Source organism: Etheostoma cragini, chromosome 4 (genome assembly GCF_013103735.1).
Source record: "Etheostoma cragini isolate CJK2018 chromosome 4, CSU_Ecrag_1.0, whole genome shotgun sequence".
Lineage (NCBI taxonomy): Eukaryota > Metazoa > Chordata > Actinopteri > Perciformes > Percidae > Etheostoma > Etheostoma cragini.
Window position 1 is genome coordinate 2880974 of NC_048410.1, and position 15412 is coordinate 2896385.

A 15412-nucleotide genomic window follows, 5' to 3' on the forward strand; every position below is an offset into this window, starting at 1 on the left:
AACGTCATAGTATGGTATGTCGAAAAACGTCATAGTATAATATGTCGAAAAATGTCCTAGTATAATATGTCGAAAAAAGTCACAGTATAGTATGGCAAGAAATAGTCATAGTATAATATGTTGAAAAAAGTCATAGTATAGTATGTCAAAAACGTCCTAGTATATTATGTCGAAAAACAGTCATAGTATGGTATGTCCAAAAAAGTCATAGTATAGAATGTTGAAAAACGTTGTCTGTGGAAAAAATAGTACATTATGTTGAAAAAAGTCCTAGTATAGTATGTCGAAAAACGTCATAGTATAATAAGTCGAAAAAACTCATAATATAGTATGTCGAAAAACATCATAGTATAGTATGTCAAAAAACATAGTACAATATGTCGAAAAACGTCATAGTATAGTATGTCGAAAACGTCATAGTATAATATGTCGAAAAATGTCATCTGCGGAAAAAATAGTATATTTTGTCCAAAAAAGTCCTAGTATAGTATGTCGAAAACGTCATAGTATAATAAGTCGAAGAAAGTCATAATATAGTATGTCGAAAAACATCATAGTATAGTATGTCAAAAAACATAGTACAATATGTCGAAAAACGTCATAGTATAGTATATCGAAAAACGTCATAGTATAGTATGTCGAAAAACGTCCTAGTATAATAGGTCAAAAAATGTCATAGTAAAGTAAGTCGAAAAACGTCATCTGCGGAAAAAATAGTATATTTTGTCCAAAAAAGTCATAGTATAATATGTTGAAAAGAATCATGCAGTCCATCTCCCTTTCCTTAAATTGCATCTCCGACTTCTCCACTTGTAGTTTAAAGTTTGACCGATGTCTGCAGTGGAAAGTACGAGGGAGGAACAGCGTTTTATCAGCGTTTCTCTCTATTCTTTGTGTGTTGAAGGTTGTGCCACCACGGTCCTGGTGACCAGTGCCAGCACAGGTGAGATGACCCTGCAGCTGCTCGTTGGATCGGTAAGCGTGTGCGTTCTCCAGTCTGGTTTTTTTTTCTTCAAATTGGCACTTTTGGCCCAGCCGAAACATGCCGTGCTGATTTGCGTTCCTAAAACTACATTACATGAGACGCTGAGCTTTAGAGATTGTGGGATTTCCATGAACTCAATAAATACTACACATTTAAACAAAGCTGCCTTTCTAGCTTGATCTTGTTGTAGCAATCTGCTGAAAATCTACTGTATGTCTTAATTTATCACATGGATAGATATAGCTACCACATCTGCAAACTTTACACATAGGCAATGTTTAAGATAGCGCTGTGTCATCAACCTCACCCCACCTAAGACTCACATATAAGCAGGAGTTGTACTGGAAACGCGCTAAGCCAAGCTAAGCCAAGCTAAGCCAAGCTAAGCCAAGCTAAGCCAAGCTAAGCCAAGCCAAGCTAAGCTAAGCTAAGCTAAGCTAAGCCAAGCAAACCCAGAGCATGAGTATGTAAAATGCTCAAAGGATGTAGGTTGCTAGGATAAAGCCTGACATATACGCTATCTGTGCTACCCATTTTGCAGAGTCAGTGTTGTCAAGGGGTACAGATGCCCAGGGCCGGCCCATGTAAGGGTCTATGGTGCCGGAGTGGGTGTAAATGAGGGGCCCTTTATTGTAAAATGTCGTCCCCCTGTCCATAAATCCTAACGGCGGGCCTGTGTGGGGGCAGCTCTTTGTGTTTGTGCCATTTTGAATCCGTTTTGTGGCTACATTGCTTTTCAGATTTGATTGCAGACTTCTTTGAAATAAAAGGTGTGTGTGTGTGTGTGTGTGTGTGTGTGTGTGTGTGTGTGTGTGTGTGTGTGTGTGTGTGTGTGTGTGTGTGTGTGTGTGTGTGTGTGTGTGTGTGTGTGTGTGTGTGTGTGTGTGTGTGTGTGTGTGTGTGTGTGTGTGTGTGTGTGTGTGTGTGTGTGTGTGTGTGTGTGTGTGTGTGTGTGTGTGTGTGTGTGTGTGTGTGTGTGTGCGCAGGTGATCCACAGTCAGGGCAGTTACAGTTTCCTGGTGTGTTGTACGGTAGCGTCCTCCATCGGCTTCTTCCTGTTCCTGCTGCTCCTCTGTGTGCAGCACAGACACAGAAACCGCTTCACAGGTAAGCACACATCCGTTTGACATGTGAAGAGAATGAACGAAATTCTCTCTTTGTTCAGGAGTATCAATTCAATGCAGCTTTAAGAAAAAGGCTGTGTTAGTAAATCACTGACGTCTCATAGCAACCTGCATAGCAGCCAGTTGCTATGTGGCTATTTGTGCAATCTGACTTAATTGGACTTGGACATGAAGAGCGTCAAGGGTGCATAGAAATGGTACAGACACCAAACTAGGTGGAGGCTACAGTGGAGGAGCAGCTGATACACATATAATATGTCAGTGTACAGGGGTGTTAAACATATGGCCCTAGGGCCAGAACTGGCCCACGTAAGGGTCAGAATCGGCCCACTGGATGAAAATGAGTTATTGTGCTAACTCTGGAATATTTACGTTGTGTACATGTACTGATGTCCATTAATATGCACTGTCCCAATCTAAATAAACTATTAAATACAACATAAAATAAACAAAGTGTAGAATAAAATCATAAAAAAGTCATGGTATGTAAAAAAAACAACTTTAAAAAAGTCCTAGTATTGCATGTCAAAAAACGACATAGTACAGTGTGTCAAACACATTATAAATGTATAGTATAATATGCTATAAAATCCCATAGCATGTCAAAAAATTATAAAAAACGCATAGTATAGTATGTTGGGAAAAAGGATGTAAAGTCAGTCTACAGTAGGATGTCAAAAATGCCCCAAAAATGTGAAACAATTAAAAAGTCATAGCATAATGTGTCGAAAAAAGCCATGCAGTGCATCTCCAATTATTCCACTTGCCTCCCTTCTCTGAAGCTAAATCCTTTTCTGTACGATCAAAACATACGTGTACTTCTACTTCAGAGGAAATAATTGTACTACTGTATTCACCCGACAGACTAATGTTACTGGTTACATTGCAAATTCAGAAAGTCACAATTCAGCAGAGCGCTGCTTAGCGAGATCAGGATGTTAAGTTTGACTTGTTGTGTTTCAGCAGGTTAGGATTACTAATGACGACTGTTTGTCTTTCAGATTTGTCTCAAAACACAGACATGAAAAATAAGCCCCAGACAGGAGGTTCGTGATCTGAGGGTCCCTGAAAGACTAAAGGGAGGGGGGGGACACACACACACACACACACACACACACACACACACACACACACCAGAGGACACAAATGACCAAGTGTGTTGCTTTGACAGATGGAAAACGAGCATTGGAAGAACCATCTCTGACATTCTCACATCTCACCCCAGTCTTAGAAAGTGAGCTTTATCCTGGCCTCCTCCAACCGAACATTTTCTACCTAAAGAGAAATCTGCATTCAGGGCCGATGAACAACGCTGGATGGTGAATGGACTGCATTTATAAATCCCTTTTCCCGACCACACAGTATTTTACACACACATTTACTGGCAGGGGCTGCTCATCACGAGTGGTTAGCGGTTCAGTAGTCTCGTATTTCCAGACTTATCCCTGCCTTGTTGCACGATCCAAATTTCCTTCAAAACTTGTCATTTTCAGCTTGCTAGCTGGAAGTTTCATTGCTTTTGGAAGCGAACGGTGTCAGACAACCGCAACACACGGAGAGCGGAGGGTGAGGGACATCTGCTGGAACATCTGGAGGTTATGCTGAACATGGGTCCAATCATCTCTCGCAGCCCATTATTACCCTGCTATGGCTTGATTAAAAAGATACTGTAGTGATAAAGTATTAGCTTTAATGTCTAAATATTGCCTTTTCAGTATGAATGTCAATGGACTTGTTTGATGTCAAAACCACTGCAGTGTATTTGGTTGCTACTGTTAAACTAGGACTCCTATCAGCCTGTGTAAGGAGTACTTGTGTAATTGTGTGGTGCCTGAGTGTAGCCATCAGACTTGAATAACGTGGTGTAATAACAGAATACAGACAGTGTTTAGTTAGATATCTTTTATTATTGGTCTCACCAATCTCTTCCATTATAAACACATCGATATGCCATGTAAGACTTGTAAACATTTGAAAAAGCATCAAACAAATAGAAAACTGGACAGAACAAAGCAAGAACGGTGTATTTTCTTTTTAAATGGAGATTTTACATTTCAAGGTAAATTGAAGAGAAAACATCATCAGAAGATACAAATAAAGAAATATGGAAAGGACAAGTCCTACACGACTTAACGGAGGAAAGTTTCAAATGGACTTTTGGGTTATTATGCCGATATTTTATAGTTTTTCAAAAAATCTACTGCAAAATGCAATGTAAGGTACCAATTCTACTGGGCTTTACTTTAAAGTCAAATAAATATTGTGTGCTAGTGCCTTGCCTAATCACAATCCTATATTTGATATATATTGTAAAAGATTAGTTTACTGTATAAAATATCAAGTGCAAACTTGTATCCTCCCTTTGGGAAAATATACATTTGTCCAAAAGCAAACGTCGACAACATTTCATCAAAGATCGGAGTCATAGAAAAGCGACAGAATCCAATACAACAGGAACCCCCAAGTTTTAAGTGCAAACGTTCCATCACAACATTTGCATGTACAATATCAACACTATTAAAACACTTTACATATAAAACATAGATTTAGATCTCTCCCCGTAAGGCTTTGATTCCCAAAAACAGCCAATGCCAAAAACACAAGAGGAAAACAACAAAGAAACGCATGCACAAGAGAACAATAAATCAGAGATCCCATAATAGCAGACATCCAACTATCTGGCCGTTACAAAAATAGAAATAAATCTTAAAATCAAATTGAAAAATAGAAGATTACACAACAAATAAACAGGATGTGTATGTATGTGTGTGTATATATATATATACACACACACACACACACACACACACACACATTATATACTTACTTTCTGGGTAAATTCGTTAACACAAACATTTAAAAACAGGTTGCAAAGAGACATGGCCTTGTTAGATTGACGTGCTCTGCATATTAACCCATGTTGCTGTCAGTCTGTATGTACACTGATGCATCGTGAAGAACACTGCAGCCCTCTGAAGGACCCGCGATACCTAAGCTGTCGCCCAAATGAGCTGCAGGGTGCTCACACACAAAACATCCCCGTGAAGTTTTACTCCCAACTTCTGGGGCTCTGGTTTGGTCTACGCAAATATATGGCATTACAACAAACAGGAGCGCTGTCGTGTATCTTTAGTTCTATATTTATCTTTAAATGATGGAGCTCCATCTACATTTGGGAGCTAAAACATGGGCTTGGCTGTGTTAAGGCACCGTATATCAATGTGACAGAGTGCAGGCTGGGGGGGGGGGGGGGGGGGGGGGGGGGGGGGGGGAGAGAAGGTGTTAGTTGAGTAAAATTAAGCATGAGACCTACAAGACGCGCTGGTCATCATTCCCTGGGTTAGAATGAGACACTTAGGGGAAGAAACACTTACGCGTGATCTATCCTCGTATCATGTAAACAAGTGTGATATACAACTTCCACATTTAATAGCATAGCAATGTGGGATCCAACTCTTGAGTCTGTCTCAGACTTATGGCTTTAAAAGTCATTTACAAAACAGGTGTGAACCTTCCTTTGGGGGGGTTCAGGGGGACGAAGGTGCTTCGGGAGGTTTCTACAGTCCTCAGGATTAAAGGTTGATGTATTTCAGATGGCTAAGGCTCAACAAAGGTTAAGGCTAGACTGTTTAGAGTCCAGCTACTAAGATATGGAGGTTGGGTCTGAATCAAAACAACCGCACTGACGCTGCAAGCAACATTAATCAGAGCAAACTCAATAACAAAGAAAACAACGCTGACCTGTGGACAATCAACAAGATGGATTCCACTCTCGTGTCTGTATGGTTAATATGTAGCAAGAGGGAAATAGCTAGCCCGGCTCCATCCAAAGAAATCCAACTTAAAAGACCTCTAATGCTCACTGATTGACATTTAAGTCTTATAAAATGTAAAAAAAGTGTGGTTTTACTTGTGTTGGCGCTATTTCTTGGACAGGAGCAGTTGCCAGGCAACCTAAAGTCGCTTCTATAGACCCTCCCCCCATAGAACACTAAGTTGACGTTTGAAAAAGGTGTTTCTCACGCGATGGTTGCCTTTGACAATGTAGAGTTCATTGGAAAAGGCCGAGCCGTCACACACAGGGTTTGTGTGTTGTTGCTTGCAGAGTCGATGCACGTCGAAACATTTATGGCTTCACTGTCATTCCCACCTGAAAGCTTACTGGCTGGAGGCAGACAAGGGATGTTCCACTGCACATGTATATATGCACATTAGAACAGTTACATAGAGGCATGATTAAAAGGTCAGCTCGGGTTATGGCCACAGGTCACGATAACAAAGTCAAGGTAAATGTCCTGTTGGATGTGGCTATTGTTAGCCGACACTTCAGAGCAGCAAACAGTACACAATCAGGCAGGCGAGGCGAGGTCGAGAGCTGGTGAAAGATTAGAGAGCTGCAGATAAACGTGCACATTATCGGGTTAAAGCACTACCCTTCAACAAGAGTAAAAGTTCAGCATAGAGCCCAAAAAGGAACAGAAGCATCGTCAGCCGAGGAGAAAACAGGTTTAGAGCTGCAAAGATTTGACTAATTGATAAGTTGTCAACTATTAAGTTATTTTTATAACGTTTCTTCTCTCCTCTTTGAGTTGTGGACAAAACAAGACAGGGGGCGTCATCTTGGGCTTTGGGAAACACTGATTGACAATTTTCACAATTTTCTAGCATTTTCTAGACCAAACAACTAATAGTTTACTGGAGAGATTAGTCGACAATGATCGTTAGTTGCAGTCCTAAAGAGTTTCCAATCTGACAACATAAAATGTGTCTTTTTAGACAATAACACTGTTACACAAAATAAAGACATTCTATAAAAGGAAAGATTCAAGATATCTGCAATTCCACTGGTCTGCATGTCCAAGTATGAAGCACGCATGCATGCTAATGGTCCAATCCACATGCACCAACTGTTGAAAATTCCTACTTCCTTTGAACTATGACTGAGATCGCAAAAAAGCCAGACAAAATGAACCCATAGGTGCATAAGGAACGATGTGTACGAGTGCAGGCTAGCATCCTCAGGCTGTAAATGTTCTGAAACAAGCTGAATGAGTAACCATTATCCATCCAAGCTGGATTTCCAACATCTCTCGAGAACCTCACTCTGAACGTCTGATTGTAGTGTGAACTCTATGGCAGTGAACTTTAAAGCACCAGAGTGATGAGGAATGGCGATGACTGAGCTCCCACATAACTGTCCATGCTGTGGGAGCAAGAGATGGAGAAGGAGGCGGACAGGTGTCTGGCTGTCTGGGTCCAAATGCCGCGATATTGTAGGGCAGGGGTGTTAATCCTATGTCTTCTGAGGGTCTGGGGAAATGGGGCCGGGGGTGTTGGTCCCATCCATACTGTGTACAGGGATCTGGAAATGAGGGGTGAGGACCGAGGGGAACTGGAACAGAGCAGAATGTGTTATTTTAGGATGCTTCAGACAGATACAGGCATATAGACAAATAGAGAATAATGAAATGATACCAGAAGAAAGGTGGTGTGTACTCTAACCCCTATTCCACTGGGCGCTGGGTTCTGGAGGCGCCGCGACCCCCATGAGCAATCGCGGCCATTCAAGCCAATGCTTGATATTGCACCAGCAGCGGCGGCGCAGCGCGTCCCAGAAGCGTGCGTGGAGCGGCTCTCTGCTCTGCTAAAGATACACGTCAAGTCTATTTCCACGCGAGACGGGGGCCGTTCAAACAGCCGGGCAGGAAGTGAAACAGCGAGAGCATCCAGTAAATGTATTAAGACGCCCAATATCGTTCATGTCTCCTCCCCAACACCACTGATGACGAGAAAAGCTTGGGGTGGAAGGTAGACACTAGCTTAACAAACATGTGAATGTTATGTAAAGTATTTGTAGAGACAATAAAACTGAGTCGGCAGCAAGACGCTCCACTTCTGAGACGCTCCCGGCGTGGTATGGCGCGTGGCGGAGGACGGAAGAAGACTGCGGCGCAGCCGGGACGCAGCACAGACGCACGTGGCTGGTGGAAAACGGGGGTAATGTACTAACCTGGAACAGGTGGGCTCCCTGGCGCCGTGTGGCTGGGCTGAGGGGGGCGACCGGACTGAGCGTGCTCCAGAAGTGGATGTTGGACAGCAGAGGACTAGGAGTCAGCAACAGAGGAGTCTGAGGAGGAAGACAAGCAAGACAGACGCAGTGTTATTGCACTGGAGTCTGACAGCATGACAAATATTGGGTTGTTTTAAATTTTCACAAATATATTGTACCAGCAGATGTATAAGATGACAAGTAATGACAAACTGCATTTGTCCATTAGAGAGCACTGACTGAGCAGTTTGTTTTTCAAAAACACCCGGTAACTCTCACTAAATATACAGCCTATTTCCTATTCATATTGTTTGATGTGTCTATAAAAGTTAGAGAAATTATCTAAACTGCAGTTTTAAAACAACAACCTGAACTAAGCTTTGTGAAATTTATATGACAAAAACAAACCTATCATCTGTAAATGAGTCATCTGAATGTTTGAATTATAATTAACAACATGCCTATTTGGAAATGTCTCGACGGAAGGCTAATACACAGCGGGATATTAATCATAAATTAAGTCCAGCTTAGATTTTTATCATCTAGTTCTGCAGCAGCTGATGGGGCATGACTTGATCTACGGCTCACTAGGCCTGCACGATTAGGAATCACAAAACTGCAATCTCGATTCATCCTGTTCAAAATTCCCTTTTTAAATAACTTTGATTTGAAAAAGATAAAAAAGACCGAGCCGACTGCATCACAAACGCTACTACTCTCTTTTGTGAGTTTTAAACATAGACTATATAAAATAGGTTTTAAAGCGCTGCGATGCTCCCACTTCTCTTCATTGAAGCCTCTATGTCTACAGGCTTGTGGGGATGTGCAATGTGCTATAGGTGCCAAAAATAATCTGTTTGGTACTGCCAATTTGTTTAGTTTCGTCATGGTCCAAACAATCGTGGCAGAGAATCGTGACATCAATTCTAAGCAAAACAATCGTGATTCATGTTTTTCCCCGAATCGTGCAGGCCTACAGTAGACTGTCACAAAGATCCGTTTCAAGGGACTCTGACTGGAGCAAATCATTTTTAGAGAAATAGAGTTGCTGATACCGGTTCGAGTACTCAATTAATTTACCCAAATGTCTTTTCATTTACTTGAGTCCACACTCTCACCTGTAGCATTGCTGGTGTGAGAGAGGCAGTAGGGAGAGAGGGGCTGCACAGGTTCATGGGGGAGAAGTCAGAGGTGGTGACCAGCAGAGTGGGCGGGCTGATCTGCAGGACTTTTGGTGGCTTGCGTGTCTTGCCTGAGCACAGAAGGCCGACCGTGTTGCTGCTGCTCAGTGAGGATGAACTGGTTTCAGCGTCCACAAAACTGGTTTCATCTCCAGACAAACCCATGCCAGTATCCACCTGGTGGACAAGAGACAGACAACTATTTATACATGCATTTCATGACATTCATCCACTTTTGCTTTACACCCTCAAATATCTGGGTCAATTCCCAGTGTCGGAGACAACAGTAATCCATCGTGATGTTGTTGTAATCTGGAACATTTGGATACATAATAATGGCACACTGGCAGTTTCTCAGTCCAATATAATATATAATATACTAACACAGTTGTTACAACAGAATTGAAGTGAAGCAACCAACGGGTTTTTCTTTTTCATCCCCACAACTTTACTGTTTTGGTTTACTGTCACCGCTCTCATTGCATTGTTGTCAAAGACAATTATCTAAAAAGTAGGGAATAACCAATGATTTTTTTAAGGGATAGTTGATACCTAATTTTAGTAATCGGGGAGGCTGATAACCGATATTTGCAGTCAAAACTTAAATCTGACACAAACTCCTACACAAAAAACCTAGTTAAAGTAAAGAGCCGATTGAGAACATGTGTTTTCGGGGCCTTTAAATTTTAACTTTCCTATTATTTCCAAAATGATTTAACTAGCGTTGTGTGAGGTGTGTTTGTACGTATACTAGCCTTCTCCTGTGCCTGAGCGTCTGCGGGCTGAGAAGATCCGGACTCGATGTCGCTGTCGATCACCAGCTCCTGGGAGGAGTCAGGCATTCGGCTCGGGGTGGCCGAGGTCACGTCTGGTAGGCTGAACGTTGGTTCTGATTGGCGTGTGTGTTCAAACGAGTAGACGGACTGGGACGGCAGGGAGGACTGTGTGCTGATGTCTTCGGACAATTGGTCGGACATCAGGGTCGGCTCCACGGCAACCTGAGCAGTAAGTGCTGGCTTTGGAGGGGTGTTTCCAAACTTGATGACTGATGGCAAAGCCGCTGGCTGCTGTGGCTTAGGCGCCTGCTCCTGGCTCTGTGCTGTGGCAGTGAGGCTTCTCTTGTCAGCCAGCTTCTCTGCTGGGTTCTCTATTTTGATGGACTTGAAGAGCTGGCGTCCATTTTGAAGCGAGTTGAGGGTAAAGGAGGTGTACAGGCCGGAGTGGATATAGTCATTACGGTTTGACTGCTTGGTGCTGGAGCCCAGAGCTGCTGTGATACTGCGGTCAACAGACTCGCCCTCCTGTGAGGTGCTGTCTCCCCTAGTTAATAGGTGAGGGGTGCCCCCAGCACCCACATCCCCGCCCTCGGTTCGGCTAGCAACGTCTCCTTTCAGGATGTCAGGATAGGACACAAAGCGATAGACGAACTTCTGGCCATTCACCTTCTTTATGATGTTCTGTAAGACACAGAAAAGCAATTACGGAACAAGATGTGTTAGTGTACTGTATACTCTTGGTAAATAAAATAAAAATCAGAATCAGAATCAGCTTTATTTGCCAGGTATGAGTACTCACAATGTGCTTACTCATCAAAAACTAACAATCTATACCCACTATACACAGAAACAATACAGACAGGTTGAGACAATGAAGGGTGCAAAGTATGCAGGAGTAAATTATAATTATGATAGTTATTATTTTAATAATGGAGCACATTGCAAAGGTTGCTGGAATAAATAGTATTATGTTATTATTTAAGTGTTATATGTATGACAGTGTGAACAGCTCTGAAATAGAGAATGAGAATGATGAATAAATAATAAGTGGAACCAATAAACAGACTGATTAGAGACAGTGTTGCTGGCTGTTATTGCACAGGGACTGAACCTGGCACTGAGTCAGAAGTCAGCTGCTACATTTGTGCAATTAATCCCACTTTGATTGCATTTTGTCTTGGGGTTCTGCATGAAAAAAAAATTAAAATGGGAAAGTTCCCAGTTTAGGGTGTTTTCACTGTTGATGTGTTTAACCGTTTCACTGACTGTTTTTACCCAGTGAGAGAGAAAACAAGTCTTTTCCACATGCAGTCTGCTTCTATCTTAGAGGCACTAGGGGTAAAAAATAGCAGAGAGAGGCCATAAAGGAGCCTTGTACGTGGGACAGCTCTGTCCTTCCTGTCCATCCCAAACTAGAAACCACTAATGCTGCAGCCACACAGACCGCACCAGCCCTGCCCAGAACGCCCACAGGGATAAGGCGGGGCTTCTGCCAAACCCCAAGCATTGGGAGACAGACAGCACTCTCCCTCTCTTGCGCATGTCACTGAGCAGTGGACTTTAACCCTTCTGGGATGCAATTAACTTGTGTTTTGCTAGTTGTTGGTGTACTCTTGGGTGCAGCTGCTGGAGGAAGAAACAACACCTTGTGCGTTTATGCGACGCAGGCATCATGTAGGCTAATAGGTTAAAATATGAATGACAATCTCATTCATAAAAGCACACCACACAATCCTAAAAATTAGGGTGCTCAAACCTCAAAGCACACAGTTGTACATATGTGCCAAGTTCATTAATTTAGTGGCTGGCTGATGGGTGACCCAATATTGCATAGATAGAGTAGATAGTGTTGTGCAAAACGTAAAGGGCCAGTGCGTAGGATTTAGTGGCATCTAGCGTTGAGGGTGCAGCTCTAAAAAAACAACAACAACTGAATACCCCTTCCTTCAACTCTCTCTTTCCAAGCGTGTATTAGAATAGGCCTTTAGGTAATGTAAAAACACAAAAAAACTCTCTCTTGAGCCAGTGTTGGGTTTGTCCCTCCTGGGCTACTGTAGAAACATGGCAGTGCCCCAAGGAAGAAGATCCGCTCCTTACGTAGATATGAAGGGCTTATTCTATGTTAACAAATCACAACAATTCTTTAGTTTCTGGTGAATAATATATATATATATATATACACACACACACACACACACACACACACACACACACACACACACACACACACACACACACACACACACACACACACACACACACACACACACACACACACACACACACACACACACACACACACAGTACATATACAGTATATTAATTAAGGCCAATAGATCCCCCTAAATCCTCCACACTGGTCCTTTTAACAAAACCAAACACTAAACTAAACCAAAAAGACTGAGCTTAGGCATAAAATACCGGGCAGACTTTCAATCCCTGAATCAAACCGGTGTATTTTATTAATATTTAGTTGTTAGAGAATACAAACATAAAGTAAAAATGATGTGCAATATTGCTCCTCAACAACTGAAACAATATTGAACATTTCTGGTCGTATATATGGTCTATATATATATTCATAGATATCCCAAGATCTGATGTGTTTACCTTGTCGTAGTAGTATCTGAGAGCCCTGCTGAGTTTGTCATAGTTCATATTGGGCTTGTTCTTGCGGGCTCCCCACAGCCGGGCCACCTCCTCCGCCTGCAGCAGTTTAAACTCCCCCTCCTCATTGGTCCAGCAGATTAGCTGCCCGTTACTGGAATCCAATAGGAGCTGGAGCAGGAACTGCCACAGGGTGACAGAGTTGTCCATGTCTCTCACTGAAGAAAAAACAAAGTGAGAGAGGAGAAAAATCAGTCTGAGTTCCACAAACTTAGGACTGTTTTTTATTTTTTATTTAAGGGGCTACCGGAGGAGTTTTGGGGTCTTTCTAGTCAAAAAAAAGCCTTGAACGTCCCTTTGCCGATAATACTTTTTTCTATGACCCTCCAAAATTATTGGGAAAAAAGGCTTGACCCTCCCCAACAATGTCACGCCTTCTGTTCTGGTTTGCACTTGGCAAATATGTACACTTGACAGGTGTCTTGCTACGGGCATGAGTTAGTACAGTGCCCAGTTTGACGTTGTTTGAATTAGGAATGCAAAAGATATCGTTAAATATATAGGTAAAAGAAACACACATTGGCTTTTGCCGCTCCAGCCTTTGGCCACTCCCACTCTCACACTGAGGACCAGAAAGCAGCGGAGCTTGGGCAGCTAAAATGTGACATACACCTCAGAGCCACAAAATGTGCTAAGTTGCACTAATTTGGACTGTCTTTGACTTTGAATCAACATGCTACAATTCCCCAATTTAATGACGTTTTCAGAATCCCACACATGCAATGCTGATGTCTGATTACTCCATATTTTCATTGTGATATTTTTTGATTACATTCTGAATCTGCAATGTTCCCTGTCAGGTAAATATAGCAGTACAATGTCTTCCTCTGATGTAGACGCAGTGTACACTGTAAGTCAGTAGTAGGCTATGCAGTGGAGTTGAATATGAAGTGGTCTGGGGTCCTTCTGTAAGTCCTTTTGGGGTAAAATTTGGTTTTGAAGAATTCTACAAGCAGCAATATCACAGGGCAAGCAATCGGCCCTTTCCAAACAGGCAAATTTTCAACAGGCACTGCACTTAGCGCCTCTAAAACCTGAATTACACCAGAGTAACCCACATATCTTAAGTGGAAAATGCAATTTGCTGTTAACACGACTTGTTCGGAATAACAGTGGAATACTACTGTGCATGTAAACATAGTGAATGAGAGGGAACCCAAACATGGGGACAGGCTGGTATAACTGTGTAGTGTGGGTGGATATTCTAGAAACATCAAACACTACATGACTATTCAGTGTCTCATAGAGAGTCGAGCCACTCTCTGCGTCCGTGCTCCTTGTCCTGCCGTCTCTCCACATCCTGACAGTTTGCAGTTGTTTGAGAGATGAAAGAGGAGGAAACCTACTTCCTTGTGAAGGCAGGTTAAACCAAACTGGTGCATGTCATTTTAAAAGTTACCTGCACGAGTCCATGTAGCAGAAAAAAAGTACTTTGAGCGCTCACTGAAAACAAACCAGTGAAGTATACAGTAACAATCTGCCTGCTGTGATGGCGGGTAGCCAATGAGATTTGAGTGATTCATTCAGTGGTTTCTGCCACAGTGTTTGTTCACATTACAACCAAGTGTGCCATTTTCCTTGGATTTTAGCTCAAAGATTGTGGTGGCACAATACTCAGGCGAAGAGGCCATAAAAGGTAGATTGACAAGTTCAATAATGATGCTCGTGCATTTCCTTTATTTCACCTTTATGGAGGCAAAAAAAAACAAAATTGGCTGATTAAAAGTGTGGCGTAGCTAGTGGATTTTGAAATACACTTGCCAAAGTGGCCAAAATAAGTTAACTTCAGACCCTGCTGACGATGTGTCTTTTGTTCCGGTCCAGTCAATGTACACATTTGACATCAAAAAGCCCAGCAACTCCACAACCATACTGTTACCTAAAGTTTATAAGATCCGGTTTAGACCACATTCTCCAATAATCGGTTCACATGTAATGCAAGTGTGGAAATGTAGACACACATGTGTGGACACACAAGCTTATCCAGTGACTCTCACAACTGTTATGGAGGGATTCAACAAGAGAAGGATTCCTATTGATTGTTCTGGTGCTTAACGTCTTCATTTTTAATCTCCCCTTGCAGGTTTTGTGTACAATATTTCTACAAAACACATCCAAACTACACGATATGAGGAAAATATGCACTATGGCTGTTGCCCAATTGAACACTGACTGTAAAATGCAGACCTTAAAAAAAACGAGTGAGATTTTAAAGTGCAGTTTTCTACTGATATTTTCTTTCAACTAACACAACAAAATATCAGAGTGTCTCTCGCGATGTGTCGCAACCTTTTTGCGATTTGTTTATTGCGCCAGCTGATATTGCAATGATTAAAAAACAACAACGATGTATTAATCCCAACTACCGAGGACGCTGACACGTGTTGCTGCTATGTGACATTAATCCTAAAAACGACTGCCATGTGTTCCTGGGTTTTCATATGATATATATTTGCTGTTTTGACCACTCCGTGTAACAGGCTGAATGTGACTTGTGGTCTGTGATTGTGTGTGTGTGTGTGTATAAGCTTCTTAAAAGTAAATCTTTCGGGTACGAATAAATCTGCCCTGACTCACCCAGACCTATTGGGTTGGAGACACACACCCACACACACACACACACACACACA

The 15412-nt window shown here is 42.2% G+C and overlaps 2 protein-coding genes across 2 annotated transcripts in view; one reads left to right on the top strand and one right to left on the bottom strand.

Moving 5' to 3' along the window:
• mfsd4aa (major facilitator superfamily domain containing 4Aa) overlaps positions 1–4849 on the top strand; it is a 16692-nt gene extending 11843 nt beyond the window's left edge. Inside the window, exons 8-10 of the mRNA XM_034868509.1 lie at positions 905–975; positions 1972–2092; positions 3111–4849. Of these exons, the coding sequence (XP_034724400.1) occupies positions 905–975; positions 1972–2092; positions 3111–3163 (245 nt within the window). The 3' untranslated portion in view covers positions 3164–4849. The remainder of the gene's footprint in view (positions 1–904; positions 976–1971; positions 2093–3110) is intronic.
• Positions 4850–7392: 2543 nt separating this feature from the next.
• elk4 (ETS transcription factor ELK4) overlaps positions 7393–15412 on the bottom strand; it is an 8864-nt gene continuing 844 nt past the window's right edge. Inside the window, exons 2-6 of the mRNA XM_034868512.1 lie at positions 12726–12940; positions 10095–10796; positions 9277–9516; positions 8120–8236; positions 7393–7501 (exon numbers count right to left, since the gene is read on the bottom strand). Of these exons, the coding sequence (XP_034724403.1) occupies positions 7403–7501; positions 8120–8236; positions 9277–9516; positions 10095–10796; positions 12726–12932 (1365 nt within the window). The 5' untranslated portion in view covers positions 12933–12940 and the 3' untranslated portion in view covers positions 7393–7402. The remainder of the gene's footprint in view (positions 7502–8119; positions 8237–9276; positions 9517–10094; positions 10797–12725; positions 12941–15412) is intronic.